The following is a 20,303-nucleotide window of genomic DNA, read 5'->3' as shown; positions in this document are numbered from 1 at the left end:
ATTCATCAACAAACAAATGCCCATATTTAGACCTCAACAAGGATCTTCTGGACAGGAGGAAACACCATTACAGCAGGTCTCATGGGTACCTTCTGGCCACACCTCTACTTCCCTAAGCTTCCATGTGATAAGGCACAATTTTCAAGAAGACTGGAAATGCAGTCCATTCTTAGCAATTCACAACCTAAAATGAACGAGTTCTTTCCTGTGTCCAAGACAGATTACCAAGGCATATTTCAAGCAACATACATAAATTATGCTGAAATAAGTAGTGAATTTCAGTATCAAAAATTATTATAAAAAGCCAAACTAGCTGACTTAATATGCTCTAACATTACACGAGCCTAATTATTCTAATTATAACTGAAAATATTATCTGAAATTCTAGACATTTATACCAATGTTTACCTACTGAGAAAAAACAGACACACAGCAAGCAGCTCTGCAGCATCAGTCCTTGAAAATGTTGGGGTTTATCCAAACACTGGTTTTCACGTGGTTTTGGCCACAAGTTTTAATAATATATGACATCTATTTTCTATTCAGTCCTATAAGAAATCCCTCATGAAACACTTAAAACTAATGAGAACTTCCCAAAATTACAGAATATGTAACTTCTTTCCAGAATGTTCTGGTCACATTCATTGTGTTCTACATGTCTTTGCAATTTTGTTGTAATGAACAAGTATGACTTTTAACAGTGATGTTTCACCAAAAAAAAAGTGCTCTTCTGTTAGTCTTTCTTTTTATTAAAAGAAAAATAAAGCTAGCTGAAATTAATCAAGCTGTGTGTTCAGAAAAAGTGTGTAGCATAACTGGTGGGGATATGGGAAAAAATACATACTTTTTCAAATGACCCAACTAAGAAACTGAAACTTTATTCTTCTCTGGATTCAGCAAATAAACAGGTAAATAAGAAAATTTTAAGGAATCATTATACTTACATCTCAAATCAATTTTAGCTTTAAAAACGGACTTGTTACAGACAAGGCAATGTGAAAAAAAGCCCAGACCAACACACCATTTTCTCCATAAGTTTTTGAAATGGTTTTAATCATGCTTTCATCCTAGGGTAGCTAGTACGATACACAGCCCTGATTTTACATAGAATGTAGTTCTGGGTAGAGCAGATTGAGGTAGCTCACAGTTACTGAACAAGATCATACTTTTCAACTTCACCTTGTCCATGCATTTCCTATACACTGATAGTGTTGAGATTGCAGATCCCTCTGAGTCATTTGAGCTCACTAATCCTGTAGAAAACTAGCACATCCAAAAGTTTTCTACTGTGTTTAGTGAATCAAATAATCAATTAATGCATTAAATCAGAAAAAAAAAAAAATGCTGTGTTGGTTTTGGCTGGGGTAGATGTTGGGGTCCCTTCCCCCCTGCCATGTGGAGAGGGGCCCTGTGGGGGGAGGCACGGGGTTTCCCTAGACCCGGGTCAACCTCATTCCCCATTGGTTTTTTGTGTTTCCCTGCACGGGCAAGGACCCTCGGGTCCTGTGATTGAGCAGTTCCTCAGCAGAGCCCCGGACATGCGGCTGGAGAAATAAACATCTCTGAAACATCTATCAAGAATCAGTCCATATATATTTCTTTTCCACGGGCCTCGTTGTCTGATACACGTGTTGCAATATCCCCACTGTAACAAATGGTGGTAAATGCGGACAAGACATCGATCCCTCAGGACAGCAACTGATTTGTGAGTAAACTCTGGATTTCTCTTCTTGTTTTCGTTTTGCTGTTCCATCTCTAAACTATGCAGGAACCGTGGAAAGACTCTTGGCTCTCAGAGCCGCATATGGACATTTATCTTAAACTTGAAAAGATTCTTGAACAACGATTTGTAAATTTTAGCTTAATTCAAGCTCAAAATGAACTGAAACACTTCCTGTCAGGGTTGTTTAAGAACTTTTTCTACGTTTCTCGGGATTTGATTCTTACCAAAGACTTTTGGAAGACTGTTTGGACACAGTTAATTTATGAGTCAAAATATATGCTGATGGAAGAATATTTTCATGAATATTATATAATTACTGAGACTGTTGAACAATGTCAGCTGTGTCTTGACAAAGGGAAGCCTGCCTCAGAGACCGTGCAGCCTCGGCCACATGCACCGAGCACTCTCTGAGCAGCAGCGAGGCAGTTCCCGCGCACGGGCGGAGCAATGCGAGCTGCAGTGTCTGCGGTGGAGCAAGGTGCAGTGGGAGCAGCGCGACCCGGCGGTGCCCGCCCAGCCCTGGGCAGCGTGTGGTGGAGCGAGCCCCTGAGAGGAGGCGGCTGGTGGCGGAGCAGAGCCACGCCTAGCCGAAACGCGCGCTGGAGCAGGGCGCAGGGGGGTCGTCGCTCAGGGGCCCGGCCGAGACGTGGGAGTGGCCCCAGGCAGCGGCAGCGCAGCTGAGAGCAGAAGCGGCGGCGCAGAGGGAGCTGAGCGGCGCGGCCCCGAATGCAACCCCGGGAAGAGCACACAGGCACGAGCAGCCCCAACGGCCCCAGCAGCCATGGCAGTTCCAATGCGGGAGCAACCAAAAGCGAAAGAGAAAGCAAAAACGCAGCGAGACAGAAAACAGCAGCCACTCGGAAAAAGGAAAAAATCACTGTAGATAAGGTTTTAGGAATAGTAAAATGGTATAATGTTAAACAAAATTATGGTTTTATAACAAGATGTGGCAACCAGCAAGACATATTCGTTCATAGAACTGCTATTAAAAAGAATAACCCTGAAAAATACATCCCAAGTTTAGGAGATGGAGAAGTAGTAGAGTTCAAAATTGTGCAAGGTAGAAAAGGGTTACAAGCAGCAGAGGTCACTGGGCCTGATGGTGTTCCTGTAAAAGGCAGTATATATGCTAAAAATCGTAGTCATGTTAGACAATATCTCCATTATAAACCCCCCCTACAGTCTCCCTTTCCTAATCCCACCTTTCCCTTTTACCCTATATCCTATTACCCCCAGTGGATTCCCAATCCATTTTTTCACCCATGGTTTCCCTCACAAAACCATGCCTTTGCCAATTGTTTCCCCAAAAATCCCTTTCCAATGCCGAGTGGGGGATGAAGAGGGGGAGGGAAGAAACTAACTATTGTTATTTAGAGTTCCAACAGAAACAAATAGAAGAAACCCTCTCCTGCCTCAGTTTCCCCACAAAGCATGTCCGAAGAGTCCTGTCTCCCTTCTGTCAGCCTTAAGATGTTCCAGAGAATCTGTTTGGACATTCAAAGACTCAGGAGGTTGGCTTGTTTTGTTTTGAAACTGTTCTTGTTATGTTTATCCAGTTGTTTTCAATGTTAAGTTTTAAATCTCTTTTTGTTAAAAATAAACAGGTGAAATATTGGGGTCCCTTCCCCCCTGCCATGTGGTCCTGGGAGAGGGGTCCTGTGGGGGGAGGCACGGAGTTTCCCTAGACCCTGGTCATCCTCGTTCCCCATTGGTTGTTTTGTGTTCCCCTGCGCGGGCAAGTACCCTCGGGTCCTGTGATTGCCTCAGTTCCTCAGCAGAGCCCCGGCCATGCGGCTGGAGAAATAAACATCTCTCTAGAATCTATCAAGAATCGGTCCATATATATTTCTCTTCCACGGGCCTCGTTGTCTGATACATGTGTTGCAGTATCCCTACTGTATCAGATAGAGTTGGTTTTCTTCCCAGTGGCTGGTATGGGGCTATGTTTTGGACTTGTGCTGAACACAGAGTTGATAGTATAAACATGGGTTTTTTATTCATGAGCAGGGCTTACACAGAGCCAAAGTCTTTGCTGCTTTTTGTACTACCATGCTGGGGAAGGGGCTGGGGGGTGCATGGGAGGCTGGGAGGAGACACAGTTGGGACAGCTGACCCCGACTGACCAAAGGGATATTCTAGACCATATGACATCATGCTCAGTATATACAGTGAGGGAAAGAAGGAGGAGGAAGGGGACATTTGAAGTTATGGCATTTGTCTTCCCAAATAACCGTTACACATGATGTATTCCTGCTTTTCTGGAGATGGCTGAACACCTGCCTGCTCATGGGAAGTAGTTAATTAATTCCTTGGTTTACTTGTGTGTGTGGCTTTTGCTTTTCCTATTAACCTGTCTTTATCTCAACCCATGAGTTCTCTCGCTTTTACCCTTAAAATTCTCTCCCTGATCCTACTGGGGGGAGGGGAGTGAGCGAGTGGCTGCATGGGGCTTGGTGGCTGGCTGGGGTTAAACCACGACAATTTGCCACACTGGATGGGAGAGTTTGTAGGAACAACACAGCTGACAGGCAACAAGACCCTCCCCGTTAGAAGCAGATAGAGCAATCTCAATTGCCTGTGCAACCACAATTCAGGTCAGAAACCTACCTTCTGAAAGGCAATGCAACCTAAATGCCATCTAGTGATGTCTGTCTTTTGATATATTTCTTTAAATGCTCCCTTCCCCATACCTAGGACAGTTCCTCCTACAGTTTACTGGAAAGAGAATGACAGAACAGAGCAGTAGCTGGAGTCATAATGGGGCATCTCCTCCTCCAGTCCCAATGAAAAATAAGCACACCTCACAACAACCAGGACTCTAACTCTGGTATGACACTGCAGTCTGGTTGCTCACAAGGGCCAAATTAATACAAATGCTCAAAATTCTATAGTTTGAGCAACTGCTGTGACAGCATCTCCCTACTATATTACCAATGCGTAATATATTTATTGTGCTGCATCACATATATAAGTGATACAGCAAAATATGTAAACCATTAACAGTACTGAAAATAAGGATTGTTATGTTCAAGAGTTACTGTCCTCACTTCTGACATTACAGACAGCAGAACCCAGGGGGAAGAGGGGGGAAGAAGCAAAGCTTTCTCATGCCTTATTTTCCAAAGGCATACAAAACAAACAGCAGCGTTTATTAGAAGTTCACACAAGCCTCAGGAAAATTTTTACAAGTTGCTACAATGAGGTTTTCTGAAACCTCAGACAGAGATCTGCAGGAGTTATGTAAATAACTGCCAGACCAATCAGATCCTTCACGTGACATACAAGCCATTGAGCACAAATTGAGAGCTTAGGTTTAATATAGTGTCCAGGTAACACCAATCATTATTTTATTGTAGAGTTGAACTGCGGCATGGGACATGAGTAGACAAGCTGCATAAAGCTTGTTGGATGCTCATTTCCTGTCTTATGACAAAACCACGCTAACTTCAGTGCCTTTGATCTCCAGGTCTTTCTTCCACTAAAAACATCTGCTTATTCTTTAGCAAGCTCCTGAATCCAGGAGAGGAGAAAAAAAAAAAAAAAAAGAAAAAAAAATAGAAAAAAAAAAGATTTTCCAGAAAATCCCAGCAGAACCCCACCCCTGTTTAGTAGATGTCATAGATCTCAGAGGCATTCCCTCCCCTCTGTGTGTTGCAGTCTGGAGTGTGAAGAACAAGTTGGCTTTCTTCGCTGACAAGCTCTACAACAGATTACATATTCCCACTCAAATTGAAGTGCTTACATCACAAATGACTTGCCATTCATTCAGTCAGTGAACTTCCCATTTCAGTTCTTGTTCCGGACAAATATGATTAATTAGTACCCTAAACCTAACACACACACTTCCTTTATTAATGCGTATTTTTAGCCAGCACTATACATCCTCCCATCATGATACTGGACAAGATGAGAAACACTGGATCCTCAACAGAGAAAAAACTCATGGGCATAAATAGCAAATACTCTTCGTGTATTTTAATCATAAGGAACAACTGGAATAATAATATCAAGCTTTTTTGTCAAATGATGAAAGCATCTAAAGGCATTTCTGTCAGAGCACACTGTTGTGTCATTTTTTCAGAACACGGCTCAAACACCAAAGCAAACAAGTCTTTACTTTGCACTGAAAGCCTTTCCTCCTTCCGTCACCTCATCCCCTCCCACCTCCCCGCCAAAACCTCCCCATGCTTTCCTCCCACCCACACCCCTCTTTTCCCAAATCACCTCAACCCCATCCACAGCCACCCCGCACGTCTCATAGCTCACCCCAAACTTGCCCCATTTTCTCCTCTCCCATGAGTCCATTCCATCCCTGCTTCATCCCTCTCGTACCCCCCTTCTCCCCGCCATTTCAGCCCCTTAACCCACCGCCGCTCCTCCCCGGCCTGCTGCAGCCTCCCCGCCCCCAGCGATAGCTGCCGCCACGCCCCACGCAACCGCCCTCCGCCGCCAAGCTCGAGCGCTCCCTTGACAACCGCAGCGCGCGCCAGGCCCAACCACTTCCCAGCCCCGCGCACACAATGGGCCCCGCGGGCAGCCTCCTCCCCGCCCCCCGCCTGCGCCACGCACACCAGGGCGACGGCACCCGGCCACTTCGTCGAACTGGCCCACTCCCGCCGCCCCTGCCCCATCCCGCCCCCCCTGCTCCACTGACCATCGCTGCGCTTGATCTCCACGTAGATCCCTATCTGAACCTTGCTGAAGCTGGCCGCTGCCATTGCTTCATGGGGCAGCCGGGGGTATCAGGGGCGCTGCCGGACAGCGCACAGGGAGCAGTGAGGGCGCGCACAGCAGCAACGGCGGCGATAGCAGCACCGACCGCGGCGGCTTCGAGAGGGCAGGCGGGCGGAAAGGGGGGGCGGAGAGAAAGAAAAGGCGCCGGCCGGATATAACAAACACTGGTAGTTGCAGCGCCTGTGCAGCTCGCCGCGGCATCACGACAGGCCCGGCTCACGGAGAAGGAGGGGGCAGAAGCTCTTCCGCGGTTTGTTCTCCGCCCTTCACGGCACCTGGGCGGGGCTGACACAAGATGGGCGCCCCCGCTCCCTTGGGGCTGCCTCCCTGCTCGCTTTACCCTGGGCCAGATGTTCGTCCCAACTGCGAGCCGCCCGTGCGAGCGTCTCCTCTTGGCCCTGTCCCTGACTTAAAAAGACACGCGTGCGCCTATTTGGCATCAGATGGTGACAGAGCTGCCTTGAAATTTTAATGTAATAGCTTTATTTACCTAATATCTACTCATAAGGCTCCCGTGTGCCAAGTAAAGCAGCTTAGAAGTATGCTTTTTACTTGCTCCCCAACCTTTGATACACAGGACTCCTTTAAACACAGGACTCCTTTAACATATGAAACATGGAATTCTTTTAACATTGGTGCTTAAGCATAAAGTATAGATTAGTAAAAGTTGGGTGTTGGCTGCTATGCTCAACTGCAACTGCTTTTGCAAGACAAGAAGCCTAACCCTGGAAAGGGGCTATGATGAGAAGTGAATAGGAGATGCTATGTCTAACACTAACTGCTCTTAAAAAAAACAAACCCGAGTGGACTAGGATGATAAGGGAATGGAATGTGAGCTAATGGGTTTGGCTAACCCCTTGTCTGGAAAACAGGGGCCTAACCCCTATGGGCTAAGCGATAAGGGGGAAGATGCATGCTAACTGCCGTTTCAATGACAAATAGAGGAACTGCCACAAAAGAGTAAAAAATATAATAAGAGAATACGAACATAATCAATACACAATTATAAATAAAGTATAATATAGCAAAAAGTGTGTAATAGTAGAATTAAGTATGTATTAGCAAAATAGATGTAATAAATGTATTAAGAATAGTGTGCTGTGTTTGTAACCCTAAGATAAGGAAACTGATATGTGGAAAGGCTCCACTACTGGAATAAGTAGTAAAGTAGGTATGTTTATTCCAGCGCTGGGATGCGTGGGGGATAATTCCTCCAAAGTCATGCGTGCCGACAGCTGCATTCAGCTTGGTATATATCAGGTTACAAACTTCATAAAGTTTCCCAATACGCCTATACATATTCATTACCTAGCCCCACCTAGCCTCGCCTCGTATTATAATGAGCCCAAACGTCATTTACATCCGCGTTGTGCTTGCGCAGTGTTCTCTGGTGGTCGTGAGCAGGGGTCTCTGGGATGAAGTGAAGGGTCTTCCTCATTCTGAACTTTTCACCTTGCTTCCCTGCGCATGGTCTTTATGTCCCTGGCCCAAGTCCAAAGTTCAAGGATGGTTTAAGTTAGTTTTAGGTTTGAAAACAGGATCTTTGGTCAAGAAGATCAAGATTCCTTCCCTTTATCAATAGTCTTATATCTTCTCATTCTGCTTTGGAAGGCACAATAAGCATTGAGCAAGCTGTATGCATTGCTTTTAACAAACAACTTTTTAGCAAATCATTTAACCTCTGCATCCCCCTCCTCCCCCTGAGTCAGTCCCCCCTTTTCTATAGAGTTAGTAAATTCTTTTACTAATACACAAATTCTTTTTCTAATAATCTTTTATGATAAGCATCCTTTAATGCTTTTCCATGTGCATTTGACAAAGTAGTTAAAACTGATAACTTCTTTAGCACTCTATATTTCCAAAAAAGCATCATAAAAGACAGCACAAGGCAAGCACTCACCAAAATTAGTAAGACAATTATGGGGTGACATAACGTATTTAGAATGCCAGTTGCGGTAGGTGACCACCCAAAAAGCACGTCCCACCAGTTATGACCTGCATCTTGTTTTACTCTTTGCAAGATTCTGCCTATTTCTTGTGGGTCATGATGGACGGTGACTAAGGTCTTTTTCTCATTCTTTCGGATTTCTTCTAAAATCTCAATTAGATCCTGATGTTTTACTAATTCCTTTACTAATGTGAGGTCCATCCCAATAGGTGTGGGTAGCAATTATGGTATATGGTGTAGTTAGACCTTATCAATTGATGAGACACAGCCAGTGCTAAATATGAAAAGTCACACCCAACAATCTTGGTAAAATTACAAATACAAAAATTAGAGTGTTCCTGGCAGCTACATTTATATTATTGTCATCTATCATCATAAAAGTGCAGATAGTTCTTAAGCACACACAGACTTGACCAATATATACAAGTACAGTTTTCGGTGTAGTGTCTGGGTGGACCTCGAAGTGACAAATGCCTTGCTCTACGTCAAGACATATGTCTTTGGCATCAAGTGTATTACTTTCACAGATAAATCCTTGTTGTTCCCGTGTGATGCAAGATTCTAAATTTACCATTTGCCATTTTTCTTTTACCATCCAAGCCCATACTCTATGTTCAGAGGGGTAAAAAACTGTTCCTTCATAGTTGAGTGCCAATGCAACAATAGGATGAATTACATAAACTGTGGCATTATGTATAGTAAGCACAAAGACAGTAGCTATGTTAGTCAGTGGGTCATAAGTGAAATTTACCAAGATCCACCAGGATTGGAGCTTTCTTTCTAATTTAGTAGCATTATTCCAAACAGCTTCTCGGATTTCAATAGGGAAAACACCTTCATTTCCTTCTCTTATAATTAAGCAGTTGACTGCATCCATAATTGGGCTTGTATGCAGCTAAGGGCTAATGATACATTGTCTTGAGCTACACCAAGTGTGTTTAATATCAGTCTGTGGTCCAGGTCGCTGGTCTCTGCGAAGTCTGGGAGTATTTTTGAGACTTGCTACTGTTTCCTAATGCTAATAGGGAGGATTGTAGGGGCTGCTTTAATTTGGTCAGGTCACTGGTTGCCGCAGCCAATTTATTCATCAGTATCTCTGAATCAATTCCATTTATGACTCCCAGTCCTGTTCCCAGCATGCCAGTCAGGTGTCCCCGCATTCTGCCTTTGAGGGGTGTTTGCTTTTGCAGCCAGGCTGTCCACCCTTCAAAGGATGTTTGTATTAAAGGGGAGCAGGCTGGTTGGATCTCAGAAATATTAATTTGCATTAGTAGTTTGTTCCAGTTTGGCCAAATTTAGAAATATATCCTCTGAGAGAAGGCACAACCACCCCTTCCCCCCCCAGGTTCAGGAAAAAATAAATTTTCCTCGAAGGAAAGTGAAGGAGATAAAACTATTTATTTACCAAACACACGGGAAAAGGAAAATAAGGCTAAATAATAAAATGTTTCACTGTGGAGGAAAAAACCTGGGGAAGTGTTAAGAGTCCTCCCTTTGGTCTCCTCGGCACTGGGGCTTGGGCCAGGGCCAGGCCCTCTGTGCCCGGTGGAAAGTCCTCCCGATGTGCTCTGAGGTTGAAAAGCAGTCCAGTAGAAAAGGGAGAAAATCCGGAATTCCAGAGAAGGAAAAACAAAGTCCAAACTCTCAGTCTCTCTCTCCAGAGAACAAGAAGCTGAAAAAACTGGCCAAAAGCTGACTGGGAAAAAAGAAAGCAAGCTGGGAGCTTCCTCGCTCCCCTCCCGCAGCTGGGAAAAAAAAAAAAAAACCTGCTATCTCTGTGTGACCTTGAACAAACTGCAAACTGCCCTGAAAAAGTTTTGCTCAGTTTAGAGGCATAGAAAGACACAGAAATTAATTTCTGGGCATAGGCAGCGATATGGGATACACATCATAAGGTCACCCCAAGACATTCCACCCCTTATCCCATACTGGTGGCTCAATGTCCAAACTAAGATATTTTAATTCTACACACACATTTATAGATATATATATGCACAACTATATACAAACAGTGAAAGTGACAATCAGCAAGCAGGGGTATACAAGCATTTCACACTACAGGTGGTTTTCACACAACAGTCAGATCTCCCTGTGGTACACAACGTGTTGTTCCGCCTTTCTGCATTACCCACCATGTGCAACCAGGTCCCTGGGCAAAGACAACCCCACGGACGGGTTTGTCTGTACTCGAGGCAGAATTTATCCACACAGGCTTTCCTAACAGACCTCTGACATGCACTACTGGAGCCTTATCTCCATCTGTTGTATGCAGGGATTCAGATTGGGCTGGACCAGCTCTATTGGTGGAACCTCGGGTGTTAACTAACCAGGTGGCCTTTGCTAGATGCTGTTCCCAATTTTTGAAAGTTCCCCCACCTAGTGCCTTCAAAGTGGTTTTCAACAATCCATTGCACCGTTCCACTTTGCCTGCAGCTGGTGCATGGTAAGGGATGTGGTACACCCACTCAATGCCATGTTCTCTAGCCCAGGTGTTAATAAGGCTATTCTTAAAATGAGTCCCATTGTCAGATTCAATTCTCTCAGGGGTACCATGCCTCCAAAGGACTTGCTTTTCGAGGCCCAGGATGGTGTTCCGGGCAGTAGCGTGAGGCACAGGGTAGGTCTCCAACCATCCAGTGGTGGCTTCTACCATTGTGAGCACATAGCGCTTGCCTTGGCGTGTTTGAGGCAGTGTGATGTAATCAATCTGCCAGGCCTCCCCATACTTGTATTTGGACCACCGCCCACCATACCACAGGGGCTTCACCCGCTTGGCCTGCTTGATCGCAGCGCATGTCTCACAATCATGGATCACCTGGGAGATACTGTCCATGGTTAGATCCACCCCTCGATCTCGTGCCCACTTATAGGTGGCATCTCTGCCCTGATGGCCTGAGGCATCATTAGCCCATCGAGCTAGGAACAACTCTCCCTTGTGTTTCCAGTCCAAGTCTACCTGTGACACTTCTATCTTTGCAGCCTGATCTACCTGCTTGTTGTTTTGGTGTTCTTCATTAGCCCTACTCTTGGGGACATGGGCATCTACATGGCGGACTTTCACAACCAGCTTTCTTACTCGGGCAGCGATGTCTTTCCACTCTTCAGCAGCCCAGATTGGTTTTCCCCTACGCTGCCAATTAGCTTTTTTCCACTTTTCTAGCCATCCCCACAGAGCATTGGCTACCATCCATGAATCAGTGTAGAGGTAGAGCTTTGGCCACTTCTCTCTTTCAGCAATGTCCAGGGCTAGTTGAACAGCTTTGAGTTCAGCGAGTTGGCTTGATCCACCTTCTCCTTCAGTAGCTTCGGCAACCCGTCGTGTGGGACTCCATACGGCTGCTTTCCACTTTCGTTTCATCCCTACGATGCGACAAGAACCGTCGGTGAAAAGAGCGTAGTGTGTGTCTTCTGATGGCAGTTGGTTGTATGGTGGAGCTTCTTCAGCACGTGTCACTTGTTCTTCTTCTTCGGCGAGACCAAAGTTTTCACCTTCTGGCCAGTTTGTGATTATTTCCAAAATCCCAGGGCGATTCAGTTTTCGATACGGGCGCGCTGTGTGATGAGAGCAATCCATTTGCTCCATGTGGCATTGGTGGCGTGGTGGGTAGAGGGAACCTCTGCTTTGAACATCCACCCCAGCACTGGTAGTCGGGGTGCCAGGAGGAGTTGTGCCTCAGTGCCAATTACCTCTGAGGCGGCTTGGATTCCTTCATAGGCTGCCAAGATTTCCTTCTCTGTTGGGGTGTAGTTGGCTTCAGATCCTCTGTAGCTCCGGCTCCAGAATCCCAGTGGTCGACCTCGAGTCTCACCAGACACCTTCTGCCAGAGGCTCCAGGACAGGCCATTGTTCCCGGCTGCAGAGTAGAGCACGTTCTTCACTTCGGGTCCTGTCCTGACTGGGCCAAGGGCTACTGCATGCGGGATTTCCTGTTTGATCTGGGCTAAGGCTTGCTGCTGTTCAGGGCCCCAGTGGAAATCGTTCTTCTTGCGGGTAACCAGGTAGAGAGGACTCACAATCTGGCTGTACTCAGGAATGTGCATCCTCCAAAAGCCTATGGCACCTAGGAAAGCTTGTGTTTTCTTCTTGTTGGTTGGTGGAGACATTGCAGTGATCTTATTGATGACCTCAGTGGGAATCTGACGCCGTCCATCTTGCCATTTCACTCCCAGGAACTGGATCTCTCGGGCAGGTCCCTTGACTTTGCTCTTCCTGATGGCGAAACCAGCTTCCAGCAGAATCCGGATAACTTTCTCTCCTTTCTCAAACACTTCTGTTGCGGAGTTCCCCCACACAATGATGTCATCAATGTACTGCAGATGTTCTGGAGCCTCACCCTTTTCTAGTGCAATCTGGATCAGCCCATGGCAGATGGTGGGACTGTGCTTCCACCCCTGGGGCAGTCGGTTCCAGGTGTATTGCACACCCCTCCAGGTGAAGGCAAACTGAGGCCTGCACTATGCTGCCAGAGGAATGGAGAAAAATGCATTGGTAATGTCAATAATGGCATACCACTTGGCTGCTTTGGGCTCTAGCTCATACTGGAGCTCCAGCATTTCCGGCACAGCAGCGCTCAATGGTGGAGTCACTTCATTCAAGGCATGATAGTCCACAGTCAATCTCCATTCTTCTTCAGATTTGCGCACAGGCCAAATGGGACTATTGAAGGGTGAGTGGGTCTTGCTGACCACCCTTTGGCTCTCCAGCTAACGGATCATCGTGTGGATGGGAATCACAGCATCTCGAGTTGTCCGGTACTGTCGGCGATGCACTGTCGAGGTAGCAATTGGTACTCTTTGTTCTTCCACCTTCAGAAGGCCTACTGCCGACGGGTTCTCTGATAACCCAGGCAAAGTGTTCAATTGCTTAATGCCCTCTGTCTCCACAGCAGCTATTCCAAAAGCCCACTTGAGTCCCTTTGGGTCTCTAAAATACCCGTTCCGGAGGAAATCTATGCCCAAAATGCACGGGGCCTCTGGGCCAGTCACAATGAGATGTTTCTTCCACTCAATTCCAGTCAGGCTCACCTCAGCTTCCACCAAGGTCAAATTTTGTGATCCACCTGTTACACCAGAAATAGAAACAGATTCTACCCCCACATGCTGCGATGGAATTATTGTACACTGTGCACCAGTGTCAACCAAGGCATCATATTTTTTGTGGTTCTGATGTACCAGGCCAACGAATCCACACAGTCCAAAAAACACGGTTTTCCCTGACCTCTACCTGGCTAGAGGCAGGGCCCCTCTATGCCTGGTTATCCTTTTTTCCCTGGGCCTGTATCTTAGAGGTTCCTTCATGGGAATTGGACATGCCATCGTCTTTTCCATCATTTCCGGCAGTTTGGCCACAGGCAACTGGAGCTACTTCCTTTTTGGTAGATCCTCCTTTCTGAGACTTGCGCTCCTTCAATTCACGCACTCGTGCAGCCAAAGCAGAAGTGGGTTGTCTACCCCAGTTCTTCATGTTTTCCCCACTGTCACACAGGAAATCCCACAGCTCACTTCGTGGGGTGTGCCTTCTCTCTGGGGAACGTCCGCGGAGAAGGCACTCTTTAATCTCCTGGAGACTCTTCTCCATCTTCTCTTCCATTTTCTGCATATGTGTTTCCACAGCTGCAATGCTTGCATGTGTTGGGCCATGCACAGAGTCTGCATATGCTCGGAGCTTCACTGCCATATCCTTCACAGTCTCATTCGCACCGTAGTCCGGTTTCATTATTGCTAAAGCAGAAGTGTATTCTGGTGGCCCAAGGTGTATGAGTTTTCGCCACATGTATGGAATAACTCTGGCCCGGTCTGGACTCCTCAATCCTGGGTCATTTGCAAAGACAACCTCTACCACCCCTAGTTCTCTCAGGCGTTGGATCCCTTGCTCAATGGTCTTCCATGGGGTTTGCTGCATGTAGAGATCATCTCCACACATATATCTTTCAGCCACGCCTGTTAAAACTCGTCTCCAGACACTGGTAGAATCAGCCCCCCTTTTCATCGCTTGGTCGATCACTGGATCATGTGACAGGGATCCCAAATGCCTTGCTTCAGCACCGTCCAGCATCACATCATCACCTGCCGCATCCCAAATACGGACCATCCAACTTATTATGGATTCATCGGACCGTCGGGTGTAATCCTTTCTTAGGCTGTGAAGGTCCTTTATGGACATGGACTCAGTAATGGTTTCTGTGCCTGAGTCAGTTGGTGGTTTTGAGGTTCCTTCCCCTGCATCTTTTGAGGTCCCTTCCCCTGCATCATCATCATCTTTCACTGGGCGATCAGTTTTGGTGGTGTGCTTCTTCCTCGTGACAGGAGCCACTGTCAGTGGCTTAGACTCTCCATCTGGTTTGGGCTTGCTGTCTGGTTTATCTGCAGCCTGAGTGACTGGGGTATCTGCAGGCTTTGCTGATTTATCTTCCTGTCTCTCTACCATTACATGCTGCAGTGTGCCATAGGCATATGCTAAAGCCCAACATATTGCAAGGAGCTTGTTCTCATTGGAATTGTCATTGTATTTCTCTTTCAGATATTTTGCCACCTCAGCTGGTTTCTGAACTTGTTCAGGGGGAAACTTGCAAACCACTGGGTCAGAGAATTTCTTCAAGATTTGGCCCATATCCTCCCATTCCCCACACCACTCAGGATGTTCCACCTCTGGGTCAGGTGTCTCGGCAGTCACCCTGGAAATCTGAGCTCTTATTCTAGACAAGCTGCAAACCACATAGAGGAAGATTACCAGATTAAATACCAGGAGGGTGGTCTCTTTAATATCCAGGGGAAACTGAACATTCTCAAAAGATAACCTATCAAATTTAAAGGGAAGGGATACCCCGTCTCCCCCTCCTCTAACAATCTGGGTACAATTACTAATAAATTCCCAAAACAGGCTACTGAAGCTAGGACTGGGGTTAGGACGGAGAAACCACTTATCATACACACTTGGAACAGCTGCCTGTACCTCTGTCAACTTCTTATAAATCGTTATCACCGAGCACAGGAAGATAGAAATCCTGATTCGTCTCCCTGCTCTGTAAAATTTACATATCAGGGACAAGATTGGAGCAAGTTGTGGATAGGCAAACAACCCTAGGGACCAAAAAAAAACCAGTACCTCAATGAAGCCTAAAGACCAAAAAGACATGAGTACATCAAGCCAGAGAGACATTATGAACTCAACCACCATGGTGATTAGTTTACCCCAACACAGAATAAGTAAATTCAAACAAAAATGTAATTAGCACAGTTTTTTTCACTTTCCTTCGAGACACACAGTTGGGCGCCACTAAATTTGTTCTGGTTTGGCGAAATTTAGAAATATATCCTCTGAGAGAAGGCACAACCACCCCTTCCCCCCCAGGTTCGGGAAAAAATAAATTTTCCTCGAAGGAAAGTGAAGGAGATAAAACTATTTATTTACCAAACACACGGGAAAAGGAAAATAAGGCTAAATAATAAAATGTTTCACTGTGGAGGAAAAAACCTGGGGAAGTGTTAAGAGTCCTCCCTTTGGTCTCCTCGGCGCTGGGGCTTGGGCCAGGGCCAGGCCCTCTGTGCCCGGTGGAAAGTCCTCCCGGTGTGCTCTGAGGTTGAAAAGCAGTCCAGTAGAAAAGGGAGAAAATCCGGAATTCCAGAGAAGGAAAAACAAAGTCCAAACTCTCAGTCTCTCTCTCCAGAGAACAAGAAGCTGAAAAAACTGGCCAAAAGCTGACTGGGAAAAAAGAAAGCAAGCTGGGTGCTTCCTCGCTCCCCTGCCGCAGCTGGGAAAAAAAAAAAAAACCTGCTATCTCTGTGTGACCTTGAACAAACTGCAAACTGCCCTGAAAAAGTTTTGCTCAGTTTAGAGGCATAGAAAGACACAGAAATTAATTTCTGGGCATAGGCAGCGATATGGGATACACATCATAAGGTCACCCCAAGACATAGTTCTACATGCTTAAGAGACCATTCTGGATTAAACAGCAATAATTGCTGGCCTGTGTTCCTCACTACATAGGGGCCAATCTCATAAATCTTTGGTTCAGGCTTAAGTGGTATGACCTGGGTTCGGATTCAACTGCTGGCATAGGTTGTAATAGGCCCAGCCATTGTATTTATCTAGAATTTGAATGAGAGCCCATTACTGTCCTGGGCCCAAAGACAAACTACTTACTAATGTAAAATTATACTAACAATCTACTTCACTTGAATGACTAAAGATTTCATTATGTTTGTTTAAGATTTCATTATGTTTGTTTGTAGGAGTAGCTGAAACACTAATTTGGGTTGCTTTTTTATGAGTAGTTCTGTTAATCATTCGGCATCCTATTTTGATTTCTTCTCTTACAGTTCCCTGAAGTTGCCAAGTTTTTTTGTTTCTCCCATTCTTGCTTTGTATATACTTGGTTTCCGTGCATGACCACAGTCAGCAGGTTTAAATCTTTTAAATCAGAATATTTCCCCATGAGTCCAGTAAACCGCATAAAGGCTTGGGACCATATGTCTTGTCTCTTATGAATAACTTCTCAACTTAAGGCTAAAAGCTTTTGGCTATCTTGAAAAGATATCTGTCAACACTAGCAAGTATCGATACCCCCCTTTTCTTGGAAGTTCTGTAAAATCAATTTGCCACTGCTGTCCAGGCCCATGGCCTTTTCTAATTTGATCCATTTTTCGTTTGGGGGTATTTTTGGGATTAGTCTGGAGGCAAAGGTTACTATGTCGGGTGTCGTGGTTTGGTCTAAAATACTCATTACTGAGCTAACCTATGACATCGGGTTACCTGCATAACGGTTTCGTACAAATTTCGAGCAATAATTTTCCCAATTAAGTAGTTATATAAGGCATTTGTTCTCTAATGTGCTTTCTGGTGCTCCTCTCTTACTAGTGACCATAGCAAATGGGAGGGAATAACCAATTTTCTTTCTGCAGTGATAGCTCATCCTTCTTGGTTAAATGTTCCCCTTTCATTTTTAATCAATTTCTTGTCTATTACTGCAGTAAATATTATCGTATCCCGCAGCCATAGGGAGGAGGAGAGAATCCAGCAGGCAGGAATTCTGCAGCAAGATTGATTTATTTAATTATTTTACAAACTCTTTTATATATTTTTTCTTCTAAGTCGAATTGGACAAAGATCAGACACCCCTTGGGGGGGATTGGCTAGAATCCTAAAACATGCATTGTCAAAATATTTTTCTACTGTACTATAAACAAAGCTTTTGCAAGGTCGCAGGTGTTCATGGTTTATAAACGCTGCGAATATCTTCTGTGAGAGAGAAAAGTCTCTCGTGGACTTAGAAAATAGCAAGAAAAATTCTTGCTAGCAGCATTTTGTATCCACACTTGTCTTTTTTATTATATGTTGGCTTACCCTCTAGGGAAAGTTGTCCATCTGGGATCAAGGCTCCAGTTGTTGTCACCTCACCTTTTGCTGCTTCTTTTGCCTCTCTGTCCACCAGATCATTTTCTTCTTCTAATTCTGAGCTTACCTTTTGATGTGCCTTAATGTGCATGATTGCTACCTTCTCAGGTAGCTGGACTGCTTCCAATAGTCGCATTATTTCCTGTGCATGTTTGATGCTCTTTCCGTGCGAATTTAACTGTCCTCTTTCTTTCCAAATGGCCCCGTGTGCATTCACAACCCCAAATGCATATCTTGAGTCTGTATAAATGTTTATTTTCTTTCCTTTTGCTATCTCTAAGGCACGGGTTAGGGTGATTATTTCAGCCTTTTGTGTCGGGAGAGGCGCGGGAGACAAGCACCACGACATCATGATCAGCAAGTCTCAACTTTATTGTCTTCTCATCTCATACTTATACAGCACTTAAACAGCTCATACATATTGCAAAAGCTGAGCTCATGATTGGTCATCTTCTCTCGTGGGAACAACACGCCTTTCCACATTCCAGTCTGCTCCTTCTGCGGGGCTGGCTGGTTTCGTATCCTGTTACATATCCTGCTGATAAGAAACCGCTTTTCCCAAGATAAACTGACCTTACATTCTGCAAGGCTCTATCTTATCATGTCCTCTACTGCGCAACCATTCCTCAGATAAGCTCTCCACACTTCCCCCGTTTTCTTTATGCGCTATCATGCTCAGAGTTGTTGTTTTTAGCAGTACTCTTTTGATACAAGTTAGAGCACAACTGAACAGGGCTAATCCTACCAAAACTATGATCAATAAGAGAAACAATGTTTTCACCATGCTTCTTACCCAACCACCCAATCCCAGTTCACTGACCAGCCCATCTAGGCCAAAGAAACCTGTATCTTCCTTAATTTTTTGAGAGTGATTTATAAGCTGTTGAATCTCTGTATGAATAGAGCGAGAATGATCATTTAGATCCATGCAGCATAGTCCCTCAAATTCTTCACACCCGTGTCCATGAGCTAACAACAGAAAATCAATAGCAGCCCTATTCTGTAATACAGCATGTTGGACTGTGCCTAAATCATCTGCTAGCGCGGACAGTACTCTACTAGTTCCATTTGCTTGCTTCACTACCCAGCAGCTTAATCTCTCTATATTGCGATGAGCCCGAGCTGCTGCCCCTCCAGGCAAAAATAATGATGAAAAAATTACCTCCCACTTGCTCCACAAGGTCAATTCATCATCACAATTTGATTGGAGGGTTTGGGATAGATTTCTGCGCAAACAAAATATCATCCATATAATGATAAATGATGGTCTGAGGTAACTTTTGTCGCAGTGGCTGCAATGCTGCATCGACATACAATTGACATATGGTGGGAGAGTTGCGCATTCCCTGCGGCAATACGGTCCACTCAAAAGGTTTGTCTGGTTCACCACGATTAAGAGCAGGCAATGAAAAGGCAAATCGCTTCGTATCATCTGGATGTAGTGGAATTGTGAAAAAGCAATCTTTCAAGTCAATAATAAGAAGAGGCCAATCTTGTGGCAACATTGCTGGATTAGGGAGTCCTGGCTGCAGCGCTCCCATAGGCTCCATACGAGCATTGACAGTTCGAAGGTCTTGTAGCAGTCGAAACGTGCCATTCTTCTTTTGGATGACAAAAATTGGGGTGTTCCATGGGCTTGTTGAAGGCTTAAGATGTCCTTGTTGAAGCTGCTCATTGACTAGAGCGTGTGCTTGAAGCAGATTTTCCCCGCTTTAAAGGCCATTGCTTAACCACTACAGGGTCATTATCAGTTCATCGTAGTGGCAGCGGGAAATTCCAAGCAACGGCCCTTAGCAGAAATGGCGATCATCGGTAAGCACAAAACCCATTTGGGCCAATACATCTCTTCCGATGAGGCAGTCAACTGTGGGGGGTAGAGGGGCGATAGAAAAAGTTGCGGTAGTTTTCTTGCCCTCAATTTCTACAGTTATCAGCGGAGATTTGTGTGCTAGTTTCATTCCTCCGACACCAGTGATGGCTGTCATTGCTGGCAGAAGAGGCCAATGTGAGGGCCATGTGTTCACATCAACAATGCTGGAGTCTGCCCCTGTGTCTAGGAGGCTCTGTAACGTGATTGTTTCTCCTTTATAGGTTAGGGCACACGGCTTCCGTGGACGGCTATTAAGATCAATGGTGAGCAAGGTTAGTTCCCCAGTTGAGCCGCAGCCTGTATGAGCATTTGGTTGAGCCTGCAAGGGTTGCATGCCTTGTGTGGCTTGAGGCAAAGGTACAAATTGAGCTAGTCTTTGGCCTTTGGGAATTCTTACAGGTGGATAAACAGTATAAGCTAGTATGAAGATATCACCCTGTGAGTCAGCGTCCACCACGCCTGGTTGAACGAATAGTCCTAGGGCAGTGGCAGATGATCGGCCAAGAATCAAGCCTCCTACTGGTGTACCATTGAGGCAGATGGGTCCTGTGAGTCCTGTAGGGATGTTATGGACTTCAGACGTCAGGAGATCACAGTCTACTGAGGCTGCCAAGTCCAGACCGAGGCTGCCACC

General features: G+C 45.4%; 1 protein-coding gene across 4 annotated transcripts in view; it reads right to left on the bottom strand.

The window, feature by feature from the left end:
- LOC138102693 (kinesin-like protein KIF2A) overlaps positions 1-6,671 on the bottom strand; it is a 226,453-nt gene extending 219,782 nt beyond the window's left edge. For all 4 annotated transcript variants that reach the window (XM_069000411.1, XM_069000413.1, XM_069000412.1 and 1 more), the window contains exon 1: positions 6,378-6,671. In XM_069000411.1, coding sequence (XP_068856512.1) covers positions 6,378-6,441 — 64 coding nt within the window. In that variant the 5' untranslated portion in view covers positions 6,442-6,671. The remainder of the gene's footprint in view (positions 1-6,377) is intronic.
- Positions 6,672-20,303: the final 13,632 nt, after the last annotated feature.

This window comes from Aphelocoma coerulescens (genome assembly GCF_041296385.1).
Source record: "Aphelocoma coerulescens isolate FSJ_1873_10779 chromosome W unlocalized genomic scaffold, UR_Acoe_1.0 ChrW_unloc_scaf_1, whole genome shotgun sequence".
Classification (NCBI taxonomy): domain Eukaryota; kingdom Metazoa; phylum Chordata; class Aves; order Passeriformes; family Corvidae; genus Aphelocoma; species Aphelocoma coerulescens.
Note: the sequence above shows the minus strand (reverse complement) of the source record. Positions and strands in the feature narration are given on the sequence as shown.